At 35.0% G+C, this 26,884-nt stretch overlaps 1 protein-coding gene across 2 annotated transcripts in view; it reads left to right on the forward strand.

Moving 5' to 3' along the window:
• KCNJ3 (potassium inwardly rectifying channel subfamily J member 3) overlaps nt 1-25,795 on the forward strand; it is a 158,091-nt gene extending 132,296 nt beyond the window's left edge. For both annotated transcript variants that reach the window (XM_007964991.3, XM_007964990.3), the window contains one exon: nt 22,222-25,795. In XM_007964991.3, coding sequence (XP_007963182.1) covers nt 22,222-22,227 — 6 coding nt within the window. In that variant the 3' untranslated portion in view covers nt 22,228-25,795. The remainder of the gene's footprint in view (nt 1-22,221) is intronic.
• The last annotated feature ends 1,089 nt before the right edge of the window (nt 25,796-26,884 follow it).

Consider the following 26,884-nt stretch of genomic DNA (forward strand, 5'->3'; position numbering starts at 1 on the left):
ACTTGGAGTTATTAACATCCGAGGAAATGGAGCTTATAGAGTGTATAAGCAATAGTGATGGCTTTAAATGGAGATGCTTTACATTTTGAAGAATGATTAAATAATTTTATCTTTGTTCATGGAAACTTTAACATTAGACTGAGGCTTCTTAAATTGGCTTATAAGGCACAGAAAATCAACATGTTTCTTGCCTTCATTTGTTTTGGGGAGTTGTGTGGAGATATGCAATAGGTATGACAAAACAGATTTGCCTATTTAGTTAGGTCACTAGGGAAAATGTTGCCAAATGTGGTGAGCAGGGTATTTAGAATACACAAATTTCAGCACAACAGAAATAGGGTTTGACTATGTGACTTCTCATTCCACCCTTAAAGGTATTGTTTTAAAATTTTTGAAATTCCTTTAAGTATGGTTCTACGAATTATTATAATGAAAATTTAGAAATTGTTAAACAAGTAAGCAGATTTGGTGATAAATCTTTATGTCAATAATTTTTATTTCATTTCATCATATGCATCATGGTACATAGGTCCTTTATGGCATAGTGAAATGGCTGAAATGTAGCATATAATCATACAACCTTTGTGGAATAGTTAACTAAGTATAGAAATAATGTGGCTTCACCACTTACAAGCTGTGAGGCCTTAAGCAAGTTATGTAACTTCTCTTAAGTACAAAGTTTTTCTGTTTTTGTTATTTAAATTTTTTAAACTTAAAAATTTTCCAATTAATAGACTTTATTTTTAGAGCACCTTTAGACTCTCAGCAAAATTAAGCAAGTAGTACAGGGAGTTTCCATGCATGTTCCCCCCAGCCCAGTCTCTACTCCAGCTTCTCTCACCATCAGTATGCAGCACATTGTGGTACATCTGTTACAATCAATGAACCATACTGACACATCATTATTCAGGCAAGTTCATAGTTTACATCAAGGTTCATGCTTTGTGTTGTATATTCTGAGTTTTAACAAAGGTATAATGATGTATAACCACCACTGTGTATCAAACAATAATTCCACTGCCCTAAAAATCTCTGGTGTTCTATCTATTCATCCCTCCCTCTCCCTAAACCCCTAGCAATCACTGATCTTTTTACTCTCTCCATAGTTGCATTTTCTAGAATGTTGTATAGTTGAAATAATACAGGATGTAGCCTTTTCAGATGACTTCTTTCAAATCATAATATACATTTAAGGTTTCTTCATGTCTTTTTGTGGCTTAATAGTGCATTTCTTTTTATTACTAAATAATATTCTGCTGTATGGATGTACCACAGTCTGTCTCCTACTGAAGGCATCTCGATGGCTTCCAAGTTTGGGCAATTGTGAAGATTTTTGCATGGACATAACTGTCCAGTTCAACTGGGTAAATATCAGGGAGTACAACTGTTGGGTCGTATGGTAAAAAATATGTTTAGTTTTGTAATAAACTGGTAAACTGTCTTCCGGAGTGACTGTGCCATTTTGCATTCCCATGAGCAATGAATGAGAGTTCTTGTGATTCCATAACCTTATGAATATCTTTTCATACACTTACTTGCCATCTGTATATCTTCTTTGATGAAGTCTCTGTTAAAGTCTTTTGCCCATATTTTATTCACGTATAGATTTTTCATCTGACAAATAAAATATTAATTACATTACAAGGATTTGAAAATAAATCACTTACATCTTTTACCATAGAACCTAGCATATAATATATATGCAGTAAATTTTAACTGATGCCATTTTTATGAGTTATCTACATCATAATAACATACTTAATAACAACTTCTCATTCCATCCTTAATAGTAAATTTTACAAGTTTAAAATACCTTTAATTATAGCTTTATGAATTATTTTAATCAATTATAATAATTAGAACCAAATGTTGCTCACTGCTCCTCACCCCACCAACCAGCTTCTCTTCTTCTTTTTTCTTTTTTAACATCAATACCTCTGATATTCTTCCTTTTGATTTGGCTTAAAGTATTTCTGTTATTCTTGATTCATAAACTAAGTACAGGAAAATTTCTGTCATTTTAAACTTTTGTTAAATAAGATATGAATCAGTCATTACTTCATTAAGTAGGCTTAGAAAAATTTTGGATGCTTTTGTCAATATGTATAAGAAAGGATTTAATCATATACAGTTTATATATTTTTCAGGTTAATTGGAATATTACCTTGTTAATTTTTGAAATGCTTATAGGCAGCTTAAAATGTTACTTAAAATAACTTCATGACAATAAATTATTTTCTACTTTTTGTGTTTTTTTTTGTTTACTGTTCAAAAAGTAATATATTTAAGGGTAAATATCACTAGCTAAAAGGATGTTAAAAATTTGCAGATTACCTATGAAGGTAGGCATTTTCTGAATGACATAATAATTCATACCTATGGATAAGTTTGGTCACAATGTAGACTTTTTCTTCACCAATTATTATTTCTATCTAATGATTCCTAAGTGAGTATATGGCCAAGAGCTCGATTTCCAAAATCCCAGGTGGATTAATTTACCCAGCCTTCCTCCTTTCTCTTTCCCTTCCTTGTTTAGACGTTAGCTATGTCATTTCGTAATATTAACAAGCTTTTGAATATTAGGCAGTTTAATATATTTTATGTCTTAACATCATTCATATAATATGGATAATTATGTTCGCAAATGTCAAAACATTCTTCAGATATGAAAAAAATTTTCTGAAAGGTCACCAGACTATTAGAGAATTTTACATCTAGACCTTGGCTCTTTATTTTGACAGAATGCTTATAGGCAGTTTATCTTTTAGTTTAAAATCCAGCCCAGCATTTTGGGAGGCTGAGGCAGGTGGGTCACCTGAGGTCAGGAGTTTGAGACCAGCCTGGCCAACATGGCGAAACCCTGTCTTTACTAAAAATACAAAAGTTAACCTGACGTGGTGGCATGCGCCTATAGTCCCAGCTACTCAGGAGGCTGAGGAAGGAGAATAGCTTTAACCCAGGAGGCAGAGGTTGCAGTGAGCCAAGATCACGCCACTGCACCCCAGCCTAGGTGACAGAGCAAGATTGCATCTCAAAAAAAAAAAAAAAAAAAAAAAAATCTATCTATCTATCTATCTATCTATCTATCTATCTATCTATCTATCTATCTATCTATGAGAAAATCTAGCCTGCCTTGGAGTTGAGCTACATTTCAGCATTAAACTTTCAGAGCTAAATTATCATTTCTTTTCTGAAAATGTCAATTTTAAGGAAGTCACTGTTTGCATCTCATATGTTATTTGTCTCCGCATTTTTATATCTTTGACTTTTTAAAAGTGATTTTCTTTGTTTTTCTTAATTGAAATAAATTACATCTAAGGAAATGAGAAACCATGTAGTTTAGGAAACTTTTAATAATTTGACTTTAAATGCCTATTTATATGATGGCAGAAAATTAAATTCCTTTATCAGACTTGTATATAGATGGTCAAAGCAATCATTTATTTTTTCTTTTAAAATACATGTAACTATAATATATATTTGTGATTATCAGTGTGCTGCATTTTCGCAACCAAAATAAAAAGCATTCCAAAATGTTTTCATAAAATTATAGGGAATTTATTTTTCACTTAGGTTCTATAAATAGCATAAAAACAAAATTAGAAACAAAATTCTCTGACCTTTTACTGCAAAGCATAGAACCAGAACAACTGCTGAACTGCAATTATTTATTCAGGCCCTGTTTTAAGCCTGCAAGCAAACAAAATGTATTTGAATTTCTGCCAAAGGAGATGTTAAAAAATAGCCATAGTTTGTGATTTTAAAAAGATGTGGCAGCCTATGTAAAGGGTAAGACTCATGAATTGGGGTAAAACAATTTTTAAATTGTCAGGTAAAAATAGATACAGTGTATTTTAAAGGTGATCAATTATAATTGCACTAGGGATAGAAATTTCACCAAAACTTTAGATTCCATGGAGGTCAAGTATTTAAGTGTATCAAAATGTCCAATTCCTGTAATTATTCTATGGTTTAATGATTGAATGACGATAAAGCCAACTTCTTTAATAAATGTAACTAGATATGGATCTATCTGTGTATAATTTCATAAAGGTGAAAGAAAAAAACACATCTGGTTATTACTGAATTTGATTTGTCAGCAAGTGTATCTTTCTTTTTTGTGTAAAAGTCATTCATGATTTAAACAACGATTATATATAATTTATGTTGACATTCTTTCCCCCTCACTAATCAATATAAGGAGCTCTTTGTATGGATGTTTCAAAGTCTATTTTTGAGTTCATGAGTTGAATTGATTAACATATCATTGTCGTAAAAGCACAGGAAATAATCTAGATTGAAATGTTGCATATATCTATTTCAATAATAATTATATTCCTTTCATTTGTATTTGTGACCCTCTGGAATGGTGATGAAGTGGATTGGTATAGTAATGGGAATGGAAGATCTGTATTATTCAGAAAGTTGACTTCACCTCTGCTAACATTTTCAACCTTCCCATTCTTCCTCTTTCTCCATTCCTTCTGCTGTCTCTCCTGTGGAATGAATTAATCATCTCATACCTGGCACAATGCTGGGTGAGGGGATGAATAATGTATATAAGAGCTCGCTTAAGAAGCTTAGTGTAATCTGAAATGTGTCTGTACTGCAGTGGATTATAAATAGGAATTATATGTTGACTGGTGATGCCTTTGCATGTGCTCTTTTCTCATCCACTCCAGAATGTAGTTTTCTCACATTGTGGATATAGACTATATGATAAACTGCTACTTGTCTTTCAAGAATAGGTTTAAAAATGGAATTTGAGAGAGTTTATTTTTCACTTTATTGCCATAACATCTTGTAATTTAGCGTCTAGAAAGCCTGGCAGAAAGGAAATTTTAATAAATAAATAAATGTTAAATATTATTACTGATTGAACTCAAGTATGTATGTCATTGAGACGTTTACAGTACATAGCAGGTGTGGGATGAGTGTGTGTATATGAATGTATGTTTGTGTGTGTGACAATATGACACATTCAAAAGACAAATTCAAATGGAGAAATCAGGAATGACTTCATAAAATTAAGAGCATTTGGTCAGCCTTGAATGTGAGGAGTTATGTCAACAGATGGACAGATGGAAGAGGACATGCCAGGCAGTTGAAACAGCATCAACCAAGTAATATGAATAGGAAATAGTAGTTTCTATCTAGTGGAAAAGTCAATAATTTATGAAAACAAAATAACAGAACAGCATGGAGGTGAAAAAGGCTGGCTCTAGAATTGAGAGACTGAGTGTGTATTTTGACTACAACCATCTCTTGTCCTGTGATTCTGGACAAGTGACTTTACCTCCCTATACCTCAGTATCTTTATCAGTCATGTGAGAAAAAGAACCGTACCTACTTCCTAGGGTAGTGAGGAGAATTATATGATAATACACAAAGAGACACTTAGGATCCGGCACATGTTTTTTTTTTTTTTTTTTTTTTTACTAGGTGTGTGGTTATTGTTTTTAAAGATTTTTGAGAGTGAAAACTGTAGTGGTAAGTTAGAACTAGATTTTGAAGGAACTAGAAAGACATGCTAGAACATTTGGGGTTTATTTTTATTTTTTTTATTTCCTACTTAAATTTTATTGTTTATTTTATGTATATGTAATATTGTAAAGCATAGCTTTAAAGAAAGCTTTCTTTCTTTTCTTTCTTTTCACTGTAAAGAAAGCTTTAGTAATCATTGAAAACAGAGATTAATCTAAGCACTTGATTATTGTACTTTGCATGTAAGATTTAGAAAAAGTTGACACATATGTCATTGCTTTATACGATATTTCAAAAGATTTTCTTCCCTATGCTAGGGATAATGTTTTCCAAAATAATTAAATTCCAGCATTGCCTGAATGTTCCATTTTTTTAAGCTAGAAATTTTTAATTAATTAATTAATTAATTAATTATTATAATTTAAGTTCTAGGGTACATATGCACAACGTGCAGGTTTGATATATTGGTATACAAGTGCCATGTTGGTTTGCTGCACCCATCAACTCATCATTTACATTAGCTATTTCTGCGAATGCTAACTCTCCCCCAGCCCCCCACACCCTGTTAGACCTCAGTGGGTGATGTTCCCCGCTCTATGTCCAAGTGGTCTCATTGTTCAATTTCCACCTATGAGTGAGAACATGCAGTGTTTGGTTTTCTGTCCATGAGATAGTTTGCTGGGAATGATGGTTTCCAACTTCATCTATGGCCCTGCAAAGGATATGAACTCATCCTTTTTATGGCTGCATAGTATATATGCCACATTTTCTTAATCCAGTCTGTCATTGATGGACATTTGGTTTGATTCCAAGTCTTTGCTATTGTGAATAGTGCTGCAATAAGCATATGTGTGCATGTGTCTTTATAGTAGCATGATTTGTAATCCTTTAGGTAGATACCCAGAAATGGGATTGCTGGGTCAAATAGTAATTCTAGTTCTAGATCCTTGAGGAATTGCCACACTGTCTTCCACAATGGTTGAACTAATTTAGGCTCCCTCCAACAGTGTAAAAGCGTTCTTATTTCTCCATATCCTCTCCAGCATCTGTTGTTTCCTGACTTTTTAATGATCACCATTCTAACTGGCGTGAGATGATATCTCATTGTGGTTTTGATTTGCATTTGTCTAATGACCAGTGATGATGAGCATTTTTTCATATGTTTTTTGGCCATACAAATGTCTTCTTTTGAGAAGTGTCTGTTCATATCCTTTGCCCACTTTTTGATGGAGTTGTTTGCTTTTTTTCTTGTAAATTTCTTTGAGTTCTTTGTAGATTCTGGATATTAGCCCTTTGCCAGATGGGTAGATTGCAAAAATTTCCTCCCATTCTGTAGGTTCCCTGTTCGCTCTGATGCTAGTTTCTTTTGCCAGGCAGAATCTCTTTACTTTAATTAGATCCCATTTGTCTATTTTTGCTTTTGTTGCCATTGCTTTTTGTGTTTTAGTCATTAAGTCCTTGCCCATGCCTGTGTCCTGAATGGTATTGCCTAGGTTTTCTTCCAGAGTTTTTATGGTTTTAGGTCTAACATTTAAGTCTTTAATCCATCTTGAATTAATTTTTGTATAGGGTGTAAGGAAGGGATCCAGTTTCAGCTTTCTACATATGGCTAGCCAGTTTTCCCAGCAGGGAATTAAACAGGGAATCCTTTCCCCATTTCTTGTTTTTGTCAGGTTTGTCAAAGATCAGATGGTTGTAGATGTGTTATTTCTGAGGGCTCTGTTATGTTCCATTGGTCTATATCTCTGTTTCACTACCAGTACCATGCTGTTTTGGTTACTGTAGCCTTGTAGTAGAGTTTGAAGTCAGCTAGCATGATGCATCCAGCTTTGTTCTTTTGGCTTAGGATTGTCTTGGCAATGCGGGCTCTTTTTTGGTTCCATATGAACTTTAGTTTGTTTTTTTGTTTGTTTTGTTTTGTTTTCCAATTCTGTTAAGAAAGTCATTGGTAGTTTGATGGGGATGGCATTGAATCTATAAATTACTTTGGGTAGTATTGCCATTTTCATGATATTGATTCTCCAATACATGAGCATGGAATATTCTTTCATTTGTTTGTGTCCTCTTTTATTTCGTTGAGTAGTGGTTTGTAGTTCTCCTTGAAGAGGTCATTCACATCCCTTGTAAGTTAGATTCCTAGGTATTTTATTCTCTTTGAAGCAATTGTGAATGGGAGTACACTCATGATTTGGCTGTTTGTCTGTTACTGGTGTATAGGAATGCTTGTGATTTTTGCACATTGATTTGGTATCCTGAGACTTTGCTGAAGTTGCTTATCAGCTTAAGGAGATTTTGGGTTGAGACGATGGGATTTCTAAATATACAATCATGTCATGTGCAAACAGGGACAATTTGACTTCCTCTTTTCTTAATTGAATACTCTTTATTTTTTTCTCTTGCCTGATTGCCCTGGCCAGAACTTCCAACACTATATTGAATAGGAGTGGTGAGAAAGGACACCCTTGTCTGGTGCTGGTTTTCAAAGGGAATGCTTCCAGCTTTTGCCCACTTAGTATGATATTGGCTGTGAGTTTGTGATTTTTGCACATTGATTTTGTATCCTGAGACTTTGCTGAAGTTGCTTATCAGCTTAAGGAGATTTTTGGCTGACACGATGGGATTTTCTAAATATGCAATCATGTCATCTGCAAACAGGGACAATTTGATTTCTTCATTTACTAATTGAACACCCTTTATTTCTTTCTCTTGCCTGATTACCCTGGCCAGAACTTCCAACACTATGTTGAATAGGAGTGGTGAGAGAGGGTATCCTTGTCTTGTGCCAGTTTTCAAAGGAAATGCTTCCATTTTTTGCTTGTATAGTATGATATTGGCTGTGGGTTTTTCATAAATAGCTCTTATTATTTCGAGATACATTCCATCAATACCTAGTTTATTGAGAGTTTTTAGCATGAAGGCTGTTGAATTTGTCAAAGGCCTTTTCTGCATCTATTGTGATAATCATTTGGCTTTTGTCATTGGTTCTGTTTGTGTAATGGATTATACTGATTGATTTTCATAATGTTGAACCAGCCTTGCATCCCAGGGATGAAACTGACTTGATTGAGGTGGATAAGCTTTTTGATGTGCTGCTGGATTTGGTTTACCAGTATTTTCTTGAGGATTTTAGCATCGATGTTCACCAGGGATATTGGTCTAAATTTCTCTTTTTTTGTTGTGTCTCTGCCAGGCTTTCATATCAATATGATGTTGGCCTTATAAAATGAGTTAGGGAGGATTCCCTCTTTTTCTGTTGATTGGAATAGTTACAGAAGGAATGGTACCAGCTCCTCTTTGTACCTTTGATAGAATTCGGCTGTGAATCCATCTGGTCCAGGACTTTTTTTAGTTGGTACGCTATTAACTATTGCCTCAATTTCAGAGCCTGTTATTGGTCTATTGAGAGATTCAACTTCTTCCTGGTTTACTCTTGGGAGGGTGTATGTGTCCAGGAATTTATCCGTTTCTTCTAGATTTTCTAGTTTATTTGCATAGAGGTGTTTATAGTATTCTCTGGTGGTAGTTTTATTTCTATGGGATCGATGGTTATATCCCCTTTATCATTTTTTATTGCGTCTATTTGATTCTTCTCTCTTTTCTTCTTTATTAGTCTTGCTAGCTGTCTATCAATTCTGTTGATCTTTCAAAAAAGCGACTTCTGGATTCATTGATTTTTTGAAGGGTTTTTTGTGTCTCTATCTCTTTCAGTTCTGCTCTGATCTTAGTTATTTCTTGCCTTCTGCTAGCTTTTGAATGTGTTTGCTCTTGCTTCTCTAGTTCTTTTAATTGTGATGTTAGGGTGTCGATCTTAGATCTTTCCAGTTTTCTCTTGTGGGCATTTAGTGGTATAAATTTCCCTCTACACATTGCTTTATTTATATTTATTTATTTATTTTTAATTATACTTTAAGTTCTAGGGTACATGTGCACAGCGTGCAGGTTTGTTACATATGTATACTGTGCCATGTTGGTGTGCTGCACCCATTAAATCGTCATTTACATTAGGTATATCTCCTAATACTATCCCTCCTGCCTCCCCTCACCCCACGACAGGCCCTGGGTACACATTGCATTAAATGTGTCCCAGAGATTCTGGTACGTTTTGTCTTTGTTCTCATTGGTTTCAAAGAACATCTTTATTTCTGCCTTCATTTCGTTATTTACCCAGTAGTCATTCAGGAGCAGGTTGTTCAGTTTCCATGTAGTTGTGCAGTTTTGAGGGAGTTTATTAATCCTGAGTTCTAATTTGATTGCACTATGGTCTGAGAGACAGTTTGTTGTGATTTCTGTTCTTTCACATTTGCTGAGGAGTGGTTTACTTCCAATTATGTGGTCAATTTTAGAAAAAATGTGAGGTGGTGCTGAGAACAATGTATATTGTGTTGATTTGGAGTGGAGAGTTCTGTAGATGTCTATTAGGTCTGCTTGTTGCAGAGCTGAGTTCAGGTCCTGGATATCCTTGTTAGCCTTCTGTCTCGTTGATATGTCTAATATTGACAGTGGAGTGTTAAAGTCTCCCATTATTATTGTGTGGGAATCTAAGTCTCTTTGTAGGTCTCTAAGGACTTGCTTTATGAATCTGGGTGCTCCTGTATTGGATGCATATATATTTTGGATAGTTAGCTCTTCTTCTTGAATTGATCCCTTTACCATTATGTAATAACCTTCTTTGTTTCTTTTGATCTTTGTTGGTTTGAAGTCTGTTTTATCAGAGACTAGGATTGCAACCCTTGCCTTTTTTTTTTGCTTTCCATTTGCTTGGTGGATCTTCCTCCATCCCTTTATTTTGAGCCTATGTGCATCTTTACACATGAGATGGGTCTCCTGAATACAGCACACTGATGGATCTTGACTCTCTCCAATTTGCCAGTCTGTGTCTTTTAGCTGGGGCAGGTAGTCCATTTACATTTAAGGTTAATATTGTTATGTGTGAATATGATCCTGTCATTATGATGTTCACTGGTTATTTTGCCCATTAATTGATGCAGTTTCTTCATAACATCAATGATCTTTACAGTTTGGCCTGTTTTTGCAGTGACTCGTACTGGTTATTTCTTTCCATGTTTAGTGCTTCCTTCAGGAACTCTTATAGGGCAGGCCTGGTGGTGACAAAATCTCTTAGCATTTGCTTGTCTGTAAAGGATTTTATTTCTCCTTCACTTATGAAGCTTAGTTTGGCTGGATATGAAATTCTGGGTTTAAAATTCTTTTCTTTAAGAATGTTGAATATTGGCCCCCACACTCTTCTGACTTGTAGAGTTTCTGCTGAGAGATCCACCGTTAGTCTGATGGGCTTCCCTTTGTGGGTAACTCGACCTTTTTCTCTGGCTGCCTTTAACATTTTTTCCTTTGTTTCAACGTTGGTGAATCTGACAATTATGTGTCTTGGTGTTGTTCTTCTCAAGGAGTATCTTTGTGGTGATCTCTGTATTTCCTGAATTTGAATGTTGGTCTGCCTTGCTAGGTTGGGGAAGTTCTCCTGGGTAATATCCTGAAGAGTGTTTTCCAACTTAGTTCCATGCTCCCCATCACTTTCAGGTACACCAATCAAGTGTAGATTTGATCTTTTCACATAGTCCCATATTTGTTGGAAGCTTTGTTAGTTTCTTTTTATTCTTTTTTCTCTAACCTTATCTTCACATTTTATTTCATTATTCTGATCTTCAATCACTGATACCCTTTCTTCCACTTGATCAAATCAGCTACTGAAGCTTGTGCATGTGTCACGAAGTTCTCATGCCATGGTTTTCAGCTCCATCAGGTCTTTTAAGGTCTCCTCTACACTGTTTTTTTCTAGTTACCCATTTGTCTAATCTTTTTTCAAGGTTTTTAGCTTCCTTGCATTGGGTTCGAACATCCCCCTTTAGCTCAGAGAAGTTTGTTATTACTGACCTTCTGAAGCTTACTTCTGTCAACTCGTCAAAGTCATTTTCCCTCCAGCTTTGTTCCATTGTTGGTGAGGAGCTGTAATCCTTTGGAGGAGAAGAGGCCCTGTGATTTTTAGAAGTTTCAGCTTTTCTGCTATGGTTTCTCCCCATGTTTGTGGTTTTATCTACCTTTGGTCTTTGATGTTGGTGAGCTACAGATGGGGTTTTGGTGTAGATGACCTTTTTGTTGATGATGATGCTATTCCTTTCTGTTTGTTAGTTTTCCTTCTGTCAGTCAGGCCCCTCAGCTGCAGGTCTGTTGGAGATTGCTGGAGTTCCACTCCAGACCCTGTTTGCGTGGGTATCACCAGCAGAGGCTGCAGAAAAGCAAATATTGCAGAACAGTAAATATTGCTGCCTGATTCTTCCTCTGGAAGCTTTGTCCCAGAGGGGTAGCCGCCTCTGTGAGGTGGCTGTCAGCCCCTAGTGGGAGGTGTCTCCCAGTCAGGCTACACAGGGGTCAGGGAGCCACTTGAGGAGGCAGTCTGTCCATTCTCATAGCTCAAACGCCATGCTGAGAGAACCACTGCTCTCTTCAGAGCTATCAAACAGGGATATTTAAGTCTGCAGAAGTTGTCTGCTGCCTTTTGTTCAGCTATGCCCTGCCCACAGAGGTGGAGTCTAGAGGCAGTAGGCCTTGTTGAGCTGTGGTGGGCTCTGCCCAGTTCAAGCTTCCCAGCCCCTTTGTTTATCTACTCAAGTCTCAGCAATGGCAGATGCCCTTCCCTGAGCCAGGCTGCCGCCTCGCAGATTGATCTCAGACTGCTGTGCTAGCAGTGAGCAAGGCTCCGTGGGCGTGGGACCCACCAAGCCAGGCACAGGAGAGAATCACCTTGTCTGTTGGTTGCTAGGAGCTTTGGAAAAGTGCAGTATTTGGGCACTTCCAGGTAGTCTGTCACAGCTTCCCACAGCTAGGAAAGTGAAATCCCCCAACTCCTTGCGTTTCCTGGGTGAGGCGACATCCTGTCCTGCTTCAACTCACCCTCCGTGGGCTGGACCCACTATCCACCCAGTCCCAATGACATGAACCAGGTACCTCCGTTGGAAATGAAGAAATCACCCATCTTCTGCGTCGATCACATTGGGAGCTGTAGACCAGAGCTGTTCCTATTCGGCCATTTTGGAATGCCTTAAGCCAGAAATTTATTCTATTTTTCTTTTGGAAAAAAAAATGTATTTTTTGAGACAGAGTCTGCTAGGTCTGCCAGGTTGGAGTGCAGTGGCATAATCTCAGCTCACTGCAACCTCTGCCTCTTGGGTTCAAGCGATTCTGATGCCTCAGCCTCCCAAGTAGCTGGGATTAGAGACACGTGCCAGCACGCTCGGCTGATTTTTGTATTTTTAGTAGAAATGGGGTTTTAACATGTTGTTTAGGCTGGTCTCGAACTCCTGACCTCAAGTGATCCACCCACTTTGGCCTCCCAAAGTGCTGGGATTACAGGTGTGAGCTACCACACTGGGCCTGAAAAATATCTTTTCTGATGTCAGTCTTATGGAGTATCTCTCAACAATAGTTATATTATATTGTAGTTAGATAGTGAAGATATTTTGAAAGCTAAAAATTGTATCTTACTGGGGAAAACAATAACATGAATTTATTTAGGTAGCTATTGCTTTTATTCTATAATTAACAATGCAAAGAAACATGCTTTAATAAATATCATGAGGAGAAAGCAGAAAAAGGTGTGAGGAGACTGGGACATTTCCACTATTCCACTGTTCGATTATTATTAAAGTAATAATAATCAATTGAAAGTGAATTTGGGCTGTGTGCGGTGGCTCACGCCTGTAATCCCAACACTTTGGGAGGCTGAGGCGGGTGGATCACTTGAGATCAGAAGTTCAAGACCAGCCTGGTCAATATGGTGGAACCCCTTCTCTACTGAAAACACAAAAATTAGCTGGGCATGGTGGCATGTGCCTGTAGTCCTAGCTACTCGGGAGGCTGAGGCAGGAGAATCACTTGAACCTGGGAGGTGGAGGTTGCAGTGAGCCAAGATCGTGCACTGCACTCCAGCCTGGGCGTCACAGTGAGACTCTGTCTAAGAAAAAAAAAAAAAGGAAAGAAAGTGAATTTGGCAAATTCTGCAATGCTTCTAATTGAAGTAAGAGTAGAGAGTTAAAGGTAGTGCTTTGTCAACACGGCAGGTAAATCAATTATATTTTGAAGAAAGTAGTTACTACAAAGTTAGTTACTAGAAAGTTAAGTCAAATTTGTTCAGAGCAGGCCAGGTTGACAGTGATAGTAAATTGGGCTCAGTTCCTCATGTTTGTTTTACTCAGTTCATTATATACACTTCCTCGGATTCCAGATAAATATAGACAACACCGTCTGTATCAAATTGCCAGAAATTAACTTGGTGAAAATTATTCTATGCATTGATCTGTTTCTGAGAAATTAGATGATCACTAAAGAATTATTTAAAATATATCTGAACTAATCTTTTAATTAATTGGAAACTTAATAATCATGACTGATAATAGTGATCAATGATTGAACCTTTATTATTTAACAGCTAATATAGTAGGCCCATAAATAGGTTATATCATTTATAGTCACAATAACCATATACATTATATATTTTATATGGTACTACTACCCATATTTTATAGCAATCAAGGTTCGGATAATTATAACATGCCCAAGGTCTTACTAACAGTGAGATATCCAAACAGGAACAATCTCAAGTTTATATTCAAAGCCCATGTTTTTTTGCTTAATATTTCCCTGTCTCTCCTAAATCTATTTTCAGCAATACGATTGTGAAGTTTCTGTCATGTTTTCTACCTGACCGTGAACTTTTAGCATCTGCACTTATCTTCCTTTTAGAACATCTAACGTTGTGTTCTGTTAATCATTGCTAAAAATCTGTTTTTTCTTTTGTTCTGGGAATTTAGAAACCTTAAGTATTGTATTTGAAATATTTGTTTATAAAATTCTTACTGAAGCTTTATTTTCTGACAAATATAACTGGGCTTTTCTTCTTTTGTATTTTTAGTTTTTTAAAATTCTTTGACCTAGCTTGAACAGTAGTGGCAAACTGATGTCTGAGAACACGTTGTAAGACCAAGTGCTTGTAAATAATAGAGGATAATATTGAGTTGAATGCATGCCAGAACCTTCTACTCCTCACTAAAAGTCTGTTTTGAGCAGAATATGTGGAGATAAAGAGATTCCATCTTTTTGAAAACTGCAGTTTCTGGAAGCAATTTATGCATTCTTAATGACTTTGCAACCTATATCTCAAAAGAGCCTGTTGCCAGTAACCTTATATTGTTGAACTGTGTTGTATGCAGTGTCTTTGTGTTTTATAAACAAGATTTAAAAATAAAAACATCATAAGCTTCTTCAGAAAGTTTATACTTTGCATTTGGGTTCAGCTCAGTACAACGCAATAGAGAACATGCAGAGAATGCCAAGTTAGTGTTATAGTTAATATATCTTGGGAGATGGGTGAAATTTTGGAAGTACCTTAGAGAAGAAACAGCTATAGTCCTCATTTAGTAATCCTCAGGGCAATATGTAGAGTGGACTAAGAAGTTACTTGGTGATATACAACATGCTCTGCATGCTAAGCTATTAGCTGATTCATTTATTGAAACAACTGCCAATTTGAAGAAAATAATAGGATAGATTTAGGGAAAAAAACTAATATGTTATTTGGTTAAATTTTCAGGTTTTTTTCTTCTGTGTATGTGCCTGTGTAAATTAAAGTTGTAGTCATATAGCCTGTATTTAAGGATTCTTCTGGGAAAAAATTATCAATATTTATTGTGCATGTAGTTTACATATGTCACTTAATTTCATTTAATTCTCACAATCTTCATGTGAAATTAGCAGGGTGGGCCTTAACTTACAGATAATGAAACTAAAGCTTAAAGAGACGTATTAGTTTTTTAAAGGTCACGTATTAATTACTGGTGGAGCTGGGATTCAGTGTTTGATGTTAGGTGCATCTGGCATTAAAACTGATGCTTTACCCTCTCTGCAACTGGCCTCTAGGGCTGATATGACCTGCTTACTGTGGATACCAGAATATCAGCTAGCATTGTCCTATAGAATCTCTTTGCTTCAGATCCTTATAGTGATACCCAAAGGTTTTGTTTATTCAGGAAAGTAGTTAAGAAATCTGGATCCCACACTAGAAACGAACAGTGTACAATTTACTTAATAACTAATAACTCAAATATATGTATATACACATACACATATATCACCTGTATATATTTGTACAAATAATATTAATTTTTAATTCTATGTTTCGGTTTAATATGCTTTCACTAAGGAAGTCATTAGATAGTAAAGTTATTTGTTAAGAGCTTAGGTTTGGGAATCAGTATGAGTTCTGGACTTAGCTCTGCTGTTTACTCTCTGTTACTTGAAATTTCAAGCTCTGTCCTTCTCCTGGAAATATGAAAATAATAAAATCTTATTTATAGTTTTGCCTTTATGAGATAGTGAGATGAAATACATAAAACCTATATATAGCACACTACTTGGTACATTGTTACTCAACATGTAATTATTATCACCACTATGATTTTTATGTTTATAATTAGCAATTTTAACCAACAGCCACATGAGCGAATATTTATTTTTCCCATCCAGTAGGAAGATGATTCATTCATTATTTTAATTCTTAAAAATTCACTCATCAATTGGTTTCCCATACTTTTTCCACATGTAATAGCAGCTACAATAAATATCACTAATATTTATTGAGACATTTGCTAAACACATTGCATACAATACCTCATAAAATTATTCCAATTATCCTAGAATACAAGTACTATTATTATTATTATTATCAAGATTAGGAAAACAGGGGTTCAGAGAGGCAAAGCGCCGTCCCAAAATTAAACACATTAGGTGCTAGAGCCGGGATGCGGCCCCATGGTTGTCTGACACCACAGTACTTACTCCAGGCAGTTGTGCAGAGTGCCTCTGGTGTTCATCCCTGAAGAAAGGTTCATTTCTTTCATCACTTGCTTTTATTTTTATTGTGTCAAATCTGGTCCCCTTGACCACAAAATCACAGACTTGATGCTCTTGTACCCAAAAGTTGACACTTTAATTTGAATATTCGTTAATTATATTACTAGTGCTAAACTCTCTTTTGTTTCTTCTTTTGCCTGCACAGTACTACTTGATAGAGAGACAGTATTAAGAGCATGAATCCTCAAGCCTGATTTCTTATGTTCAATATCCAGCTGCTTCAACTTTATGTGATCCTACTATCTTGTATCCCTCTGTGACTCAGTTTCCACCTCTAGAAAACAGGAAGGGGGATAACAGTCTCTTCCTCGAGGAGTTGTGAGGATTAAAGACAACTTGTAAATAGTGTTTAGAGAGATACTTGACATATAATCCTATAGAGACATTATTACCACATGGCTTAACTGAAGGGGATTTGCTCTTTATTTTTCTGCTGTTGTTTAACGTATGTGTGACAAAACACAGCCACAGCCACCATTACAGGAGAATGCTCTTTTGCTCTCTCTCCTCTCTCTTTCTCTCTCTGGCTCTGATTCTCTCTATCCTTCTATCCATCTTTCCTCCTTCCCTTTCTTCTCTTCCCCAACCTCCCCCAAACACATCTATATTGGGTAAGGTTTAGATAAAGCCTCCATGTGCAGAAGTTATTGATTGTGTGATACTTTCTGTGTCACAGCATTCAGACATTCCCTATTGGCCTGTAGTTACATTGTTTTTAACCATATTGTGCCCGCTTTGTGTGAGTGGCACATCCACCATCTCCAGCTAGGAGAAACAATGGAAAATAACTGAGTTAGAGATATCCTGAAAGTTTAATTAAGGACTTGTCAAATAACAACTCACTTTGTCATTTTCACTTTAAAACCTTCCACAGATCTGTTCTTTGAATGAATGTTTAATTCAGTTAAAAGGATGAACTTAGTTCAGTTTAAAGGCAGAGTCAGGAAAGGAAAATGTCAAAAATAAAGAGGTTAGACTATGTTGCTTCTACCATTTTAAATGGACATGCTGATACTGGAATAAATTACACTAAACAGTAATATATACCCTTTTAAATCTGTGAATATTGCAATGCAATGCACAGAATAATCTTTTTTTTCTTTATACAAATTTTTTTTTATCTAAGGATTCAAAAGTTCCAGCTATTTCCAGTAGCAGCATCTGTTGCTTTGCCAGTTTCCACAGAGATGAGCTCGTGTTGATTTTCACCACATTTGTTCAAGTCTGGAATCTGGTTAAAACATGCAAACAGTTGTGTTGCTGGCTAAGAGGTGCAATCGCATAGTACCCTTTGAATAATAGTAGTCACTTGCATTTATTTTAATTCAAATGGCATTTCCAGTTATGAATCTAAGCATGGATTATTTTAAAATAACTTTAATTAGAATAAGAAATATAAAGCATTCTAATTCTAGAAGGAAGAATGAAATGATACATGCATGTTCTTAGAAACCATAATGATATCTGCTTTAAATCTTCTCAGTTGAAATTTGCATTTTATTTTTTCATCACCATTTTGGGATAACTTTTGCAAAAAGAAGTACTCTCTCAATTATATCTTATCTTAGTTCATTGTCTAAGATGCAGATTGGCAAACATAGACATTTTTCTGTTATCCAATTTATAAATCTTCTATATCCTTATCCATATATTGATTGCAAATTCATAAAACCTGAGATGAAACCAAGTTTTAAAACTATGATTGTGAATTGGAAATGTCTGCTATTTGGGTACCTACATCTAATGAAAGTAGGACAGGAGCAGTAGAAAAACAAACAAAGGTTAAGGTGCTGGCAAATGTTCTTGGCATGTTTAACATAGTATTAACATTGATTTTAGCCATTCTGCTTGCTGCAAGCCTTTTAATACACCCCATATGTCCATACTTAGTCTCCTCTGCTATTAGGGATAGTTAGGTGGAAAATGTTGAGAAACCCTAAAAGCTGGAAATATGAGTAATATAACTTCTTTCTATATTTTTAAATATTTTGAATGTTTAATTGTCTGACAATTTTAAAAGCAAATTACTGGCCGGGCATAATGGCTTATACCTGTAATTCCAGCACTTTGGGAGGCTGAGGTGGGAGGATCACTTGAGGCCAGGAATTTGAGAGCAGCCTGGGATTTGGGAGGCTGAACTGAGAGGATCACTTGATGCCAGGAATTTGAGAGCAGCCTTTTGTGAGACCCCATCTTTACAAAAAATTAAAAATTAGCCAGACTTGGTGGCTTGTGCCTGTAATACCAGCTACTTGGGAGCAACAGGCAAGAAGATTGCTTGAGCCCAGGGGTTTGAGGCTACATTGAGCTGTGATCCCACCACTGCACTCCAGCCTGGGTGGCAGGACAAGATCCTATCTGAAAAAAAAAAAAAAAAAGTTATAACATAGCCAGTGACTTTTAAACTTAATTCTTAATTTTCTATATTACTAATATGGGATAAATTACAAAAATGTAAAAATTGCTCCCACATATTAAGTCACCTTACTAATTTTCAGGAAGAACAGGAAATGCAAGTGACTAGTATAGAACAATAAAAACACTAGTCATTAATGGGCATTGCCTACACAGCAAGCAAGGTTCTATATCTTTTGCTTTCAAACTCTCAGTAGGTTTCTAAGAGAAGATATGTTGTTATATCTAATTTATAAATGAGAAAACAGGGCGAGAGAGCTTTAGGTAATTTTCACAAGCTATTTAATAGTGACATTGACAGCCAAATTCATAAACTTTTTAATCATGTTTCAGATGTTGCCTCATGTATGTGAGTTTGCTGGGAAAATAAGTAAAGTTAATTTTATATAGTAAAATAGATTCTCCACCTTCCTTTTCTGTCGAAATCATGCATTGGCATTTCAGTAACAATGATTACAAGTATTTTAATGCCAACAAACATTTGAACACACGTTTCCACTGTAGATGTCGTAGCACTTTAAGTAACTTAATAATTGACGGCCTGTTTTCCCAGTGTTAACATTTTATAAGATTTTATTTTCCCAATTGTCATGGTAAAAGCAGGGGCAAAATTTTGATTTCTTATTTAATATTATTTTCCCAATGTAAAAAAAAAAAAAGACCACCAAAATGAAATTGGCTAAGATGGTGATATCATCAAATTTTATTTCAAAATTTACTTTGTGATTGTTAGAAATAATTGAACAGACTTCATAACCTGAATTTACTTTAACTTGATGTTAATATGTATTTATATTAATCAAAGGACAAACTTACAAACTTTCCTTACATTTTAAGACACTGAATGATATTAAGTATGTGACCTCACTTAGGATAATTCTGCCTGACATCAATTTTCCATGAAAGAAGTTTTTAAAATTAAAAAAATGGCTGGGTTCAAAATGAGCCTGAGTAACATGGCAAAACCCTGTCTCTACAAAAAAAATACAGCTACTTGGGAGGCCGAGGTGGGAGGATCACCTGATCCCAGGGAGGTCTAGGCTGCAATGAACTGAGATCGTGCCATTGCACTGCAGCCTGGGCGACAGAGACCTCATCTCGAAAACATAAAAATAAAAAAGATTGTAAGGCGGTATTATCACTTAGTAAAAATATACTTAGAGTCTTTTTTCTCAAATTTAAATTAATGTCTTGGATGGGAAAGACTTAAAATGACAGTGGTTGCTTTTAGGGAGAAAATATAAGGCACTTCCACATTATTTGTTTTATTATTTCTTAACAATAACATCAGATATTTATTCTTTATTCTAGATACTTTTCTTTATCTTTAAATTTCTCAAAATAAAACCAAGTAGATATATCAGGAAATACATTTATTTTTCCTGATTAAGTGATAATCTATGATTTTTCTTATGAAATACTTAGAGGCCAGAAAGTTATTAGAAAACACGGAATGCTACTATGTGTGTGTTTACACTTAATATTTTAAAACTCATTTTATTGTCTTATATATAAATGTTTCTGGGGCTATTCCTCACATAAAATTGATTATAAACACAGATATTTGATCATGGTCAGATTTGCACCATTACAGAGTTTAAGTGATAACTACATTCCTAAGTAAAATATTAGAGACATTAAGCAAAGTAAAATAACAATGACAATTAAACACACACACACACACACACACACACACACACATAAATAGGATGATACATTTTTTCTCTATAGCTTATTAGATCTGTGCTCAAGAAAGGTCAAGAGACTTAACCTCTCTGAGCACTAAATTCCTCGTTTTTAAAATAGATACAAGAATATCTTCTTAACAGGACCCATACTGAGGATTAGAATGGAAAAAAAAAAAAAAAGAGGGAAGAAGAGAGAGAGCACCTAACACAGTGCTAGTCACATGATAGATACTAATTTTCTACATGAGTTTATTTTAAAACTGTCATAAAAAATAGTATATAGTGGTAACTAATTCTTTGGTAATATCTAACAATTTTCATAAGGCAAGATTTTGGAAGGATTCAAATGTGGCTCCTTAATTACGCATTATATCCTAATTATCTATATGTATTGCATGTGTGATTGCTAGTCAGTTAGAAAAAAGACAGACATCCCTTCCTCCAAACTATGCCAGGCTCAAAAACAATAGAAATTACTTATAATGGATGGAGGAGAATTGAAATGAATGAAGAAAAACTATCATCATTTATTTAAATTATACTTAATTATTGAAGGGATGATTTTTAAAATTCATCGTTATCTTACATTTTAATAGCCTTTAACAGAAGTCTGATAGAATTCTATTAAAGTAGAGAAATTGTTGAATTTTACTACTTACAGAAAATCATGTCTTTTGACTAACATGAGACAGAAACTTGATACATGTTTTTAACTTATTCCTGTACTTCCAGTCTTCACAAAATGAATATTCACAAGTTGACTGATTTGATTGTGACACAATCGAAATAAATGATTTATGAAGAGAACAAAATTGAGTAAAGTAGAATACCATGAGGCAAATGATATTCAAGGAACATAATTGATAAACTGAAAAAATTTACATCTGATAGCCAGCATCCAGGTCCAGATATTCCTAGAGCAAGAGTGTAACTTGATACATCACATGGCCCAGATCACTGATCACTGATTTTAGCATATGGATTTCTGAAACTTGAGCAAAAGTTTATTCTGGCCTTACAGATGCAAAAGAATGGAACCACCATAATGGCTTTTCTTTTTCTAGCATTGTAAATATTACTACCTTTTATTGGTTTAGCAAATACTTGGGAGAGTTACCTTTTGTCCTCCTGCCCGCCCCCCCCCGCCATAGCAAGCCTTTGCTAGGTAAAGAGAAAAAGGTAAGCTCTCATTAATGGAGTCACTTATTGTAGATATTATACAACAAATTTTACATGTCTGTATGTGTTATTTCATGATCACAGCAACATTGTGAGACAGGTATTGTTGACAGTGCTTTACTCTGCAGAAGAATAAAGTGATACTCAGTTAAATATATTTTCTAAGTTTACACAGTATTAAAGTTTAGATTCAATGTCAGATTTGTTTTATTTATGACACTGTTTCTTAAATGATGAAAAATTGTTACATAATTTTTCCACTTACCTCCTTATAGGGACACGTATGTTCTGAAATTATTCTATGCTACTTCTGCTTTTGGTTTGTGGTTAATATTTATGTAATGATGCATCGTCCTTCTATGTATCAAAGCCATTAACTTAGAGTACAAGTTTTAATCTATTCTATTATTCAGGCTTCAGATAAGCAGTCCAAAACCTACATAAGAAAGTGAAATGAATTATTTAGGCCAAACCAGCTTTACATGTGCTTCCACTATGTATAATTTATCAAGAATTTTCTCTTTTCTTGTAGGGATGACTTGTCAAGCTCGAACATCATATACTGAAGATGAAGTTCTTTGGGGTCACCGTTTTTTTCCCGTAATTTCCTTAGAAGAGGGATTCTTTAAAGTTGATTACTCCCAGTTCCATGCAACATTTGAAGTCCCCACCCCACCTTACAGTGTGAAAGAGCAGGAGGAAATGCTTCTCATGTCATCCCCTTTAATAGCACCAGCCATAACTAACAGCAAAGAAAGACATAATTCTGTGGAATGCTTAGATGGACTAGATGATATTACTACAAAACTACCATCTAAGCTGCAGAAAATTACTGGAAGAGAAGACTTTCCCAAAAAACTCTTGAGGATGAGTTCTACAACTTCAGAAAAAGCCTACAGCTTGGGAGACTTGCCCATGAAACTTCAACGAATAAGTTCAGTTCCGGGCAACTCAGAAGAAAAACTGGTATCTAAAACCACCAAGATGTTATCTGATCCCATGAGCCAGTCTGTGGCTGATTTGCCACCAAAGCTTCAAAAGATGGCTGGAGGAGCAGCTAGGATGGAAGGGAACCTTCCAGCCAAATTAAGAAAAATGAACTCTGATCGCTTCACATAACAAAGCACTCCCTTAGGCATTATTTAATGTTTGATTTAGTAATAGTCCAATATTTGGCGATGAGGTAATTCTCCCTAAGGAATCTGAAAGTATATTTTCCTCCCAGTTCTACAAGCATATTTGAGAACCCTTCCTTTCCCAAGTATTGCTAATGTGCAGAAAGCAACAGTTACGGAGGGAGGACATCATAAGGAAGTTATTAACGGGCATGTATTATCACATCAAGCATGCAATAATGTGCAAATTTTGCATTTAGTTTTATGGCATGATTTATATATGGCATATTTATATTGTATATTCTGGAAAAAAATATATATATATATATTTAAAGGGGAAATACTCTCCCTGACATTTCTAACATATATATTAAGCCAAACATGAGTGAATAGTTTTCAGGGCGATAAAACTAAATATATGTCTGTGTGTGTGTGTATGTATACACACATATACATATATATACACATACATACACATACATACATACATACATATATATCTGATAAAATTGTGATGTTTTGTTCAAAGCTGTAGTTCTTGTGCATGTTTACTTTATTAGAGTAGGAAGGCTACTGGCATTAATTATTAATACCAAATATTTTAGCCTTAAATTTTTGTCATTTTAAAATCTGATTTAATGTTTTCTGCTGTTTAAGGTCCTGGGAGGCTTTCAATTGTATTTTATATGAGAGAATCACACAAGTTTGTGCTATCTATGGCCCTGCAAAAATATAACCATTACATGTTTAAATTGTAAACTTTAGAGCATACCAGTACTCAGTATAGCACCGAACATTTCTTATGATTTTTAAAAGTTGCTAGTACTGGGGAGAAATAACTATTGATTAATTTGAGAATTATTCCTTTCCTAGACTAATTAAAATCTGGAAATCTATTTTGTATATGATCTAATACAAAGATGAGCTCTGAACAAACACTGAATCATGTTATTAGACAGTAGCCAGGTTATATTGAATATATCAGAATCTGTGTGAAGTTATTCAATTAATGGTCCCTGTTTCAAACTGAGTAAATTGGAAACATTTTCATTCCTTTTCTGGAAATTTTGTCCATTTTAAAGATCAATCATTTTAAGAAGACATGACAGTGCAATGAAACAGATGATAAATATTTATGCTTAAAATATGTATGTCTAATTGAGTCTCTTTTTAATTCTGTTTTCTTGTTTATGGCATTTGTTGTAACAGGATAGACTTTTTCCTCACCTAGGGAACCTATCCCATGCCTGTCACTTATAGTTCAGGAGGAAGTTTTTGCACAGACCAGAGAGAAATTAAAATTAGATAAATTGAAGATATCTTACACACAGTTTTTTGGTGAACACTGATTTTATTGGTGTCTTGGATCCCTGGTCTACCCAAATAATTTTAACAATACTGTTTTTTCTAATCCTGAAGTCTGATATTTATGACTTATAAGCAGGAATCAAAACTAGTGATCAGTAGAACATTTTCAAAATAAAAATTTGGAATGCAGAGACTTTTATGAAATTTTAAAAGTGCTCCTTAACAGAATATCATGGGTTTTCCTATAAAAGTTAAGTATTTATAATTTAAGTCTGACCCAAATTTTAAAAAGTTCTCATTAATATGTAAGTCATTAATTGCTAGTTTGGGCTCTCATTATTTCCTATTTTTTAACAATTTTGTGATAATTTTATTATTGGCAAATTAATACATCACTTAAATCATTGACTATAATAATACCTTCTGGCTACCTCTGTATCAACCAAATTCTGTAGGTGCAAACATATACCAGGGAATTCTTACTGGCAAAATGATCAATCTTGAGTGTGCATCCACTGTGAATGGAGCGAACTGCCCTATACCCATTGATAACCAAGCTTTCTTATTTTGTGGATGTAGGAAACAAAATAGTGACAGAGACAGAAAGGGGTACACAGGGCATGGTATATTGATCAGCAGTGGGAAAAAAGTGCATAGATCATTTAGTCCAAGAACTTAAAACTAAATAGAGCCATAATTTACTTTGGAGAGTCATTTTAATTTGTCTTTGGTACCAAGGAGAAGACAGAGCCAAAAACAAACTCTCCAAGTGTATTCACACATTCAACAAAATTTTTGCATGCCTTCTATGTCGTAGGCATTTTTAGTTCCTGGGGATTTGGACATGGCTAAGTCAGAGGAGGCCGTTGCTCACCATGAACACTGTATACCAGAAGGAGAGTGGGGAGAGACAAAAAACAAATAAGATCACTTCAGACAGTCAAAGTATCAGTTAAGAGAAGAAAACAGTCCTGACGCAGTGGTTCACGCCTGTAATCCCAGTACTTTGGGAGGCCGAGGTTGGGGCATCACCCCAGCCTGGACAACATGGTGAAATCCCGTCTGTACTAAAAATGCAAAAATTAACTGGGCACGGTGGCAGGCACCTGTAATCCCAGCTACTGGGGAAACTGAGGCAGGAGAATCGCTTGAACCTGGGAGGCGGAGGTTGCAGTGAGCCGAGATTCTGCCACTGTACTCCAGCCTGGGTGACAGAGCAAGACTCCATCTCAACATCTAAAAAAAAAAAAAAAGAATAAAAATAGGGTAACATAATGCAAAGTAACTGTGTGGAATAAAAATTGATTATTTTAGAAAATGTGACTGGCTTAGGACGGGGATAATATGTGAACAGAAATCTATCTGATGAGAAAGAGCTACTGTTGTTGAAATTACCTTATCTGAGTGAATGTTTTTTTTTTTTTTTTATCTTTTCCACGCATGCGTGGGAAAGGTATGATTTCTGCATGTAATTGCAGTTTAACCCTTATTTCTAGGTTGATCATAGGTCCCAGTTTACCCAGGAAGATTCCAGTTTATACCTGTTGTACCTGTGTAATTATTGGTAGCACCCCCTTTCACTCTTACAATGTCTTGGTTTGGATGATATATGGTGAAGTTTTTGTTGAAACTAAATTATGAAGTCTGATATATTTGGATAAAAATAAAGAATTGCTTTTCTTCTCCTTTTGCTGATTTTTTGATACATCATTCTAAGCAAAATCATCTCAGCTTCATATATTTCAGCCTGAAGTAGTTCTTACCAAAGTTGTTTCATGTAACACTTGTTCAATATGTTCGTGACATGCCTTTCAGTAATGAAAAGTTATGCTTTTTATTGAATGAATAAAAACCTAACCTCTGCTATTTCCATTTCTGGAAGTTGTAAGAGCTCACATTAAAGAAAGTAAAAGTCAATTTAAGCCAAGATCGTTTTCAAACCACCAATGTCATGACTATTGGAAAGGGAAACCTAATGTGATCATTGAACTGAATAACTCTACATAACAAGTGGAAACTAGACCTTTTTTGTAGCATTTTCATGATATAGGTCCTGTTATAGTAAGATATTTCATTCTATTTATCAAAATGGTGTAAATAAAAGAAACAATTATTTTGATAATGCTTATCTTCATTTTAAATGTTTATTCTTTTCAGAAATAGGTAAATACACTTTTGTAAATATATACAAAATGAAAAATAAGGATATTTTACCATTAATTATTTCTGAAAGATTCTTCTTATGCTATTTTAAATTTATATATGGCTAAAAATATTATGATAAGAGCCTTTTTGTCTGGACAAAATGGCTTATCGTACGGTATTTCTACTGGAGGAAGACGGGTCATGGGAAAGCTGGCTTACATGCTATTAGTTCTTACATTCTTCAGAATTTATGTTTGAATTACATTGTACATATTTAAATTCGCATCAACCTAATTCCATTTTCTGGCATGCAATCTATAATTATTTAAGTGTAAAAGGTCATTTAGGTTCAAAAATATAAACTCATGTATTCAATACTGCAAGTTCAATTTTATAAAAAATGGTATTAAACTTTTGAAACATGATGGGGTTTAATTTTTAGTGTACTCATCCTTTTTGCACTCTTGACCACTTAATTATTCACATTTCTTGACTCCATTTGTTTATCATAAGACTCTTAATTCCTGGAAGACAATCATCACAAATCATTCCTTGATAATTCCTTTTATTTTGGCTGCTTATTGGTAAGATGCTTCAGCAGTACCAAACGTCAGCTTAATAATGCAG

The sequence above is a fragment of the Chlorocebus sabaeus genome, chromosome 10 (genome assembly GCF_047675955.1).
Source record: "Chlorocebus sabaeus isolate Y175 chromosome 10, mChlSab1.0.hap1, whole genome shotgun sequence".
Lineage (NCBI taxonomy): Eukaryota > Metazoa > Chordata > Mammalia > Primates > Cercopithecidae > Chlorocebus > Chlorocebus sabaeus.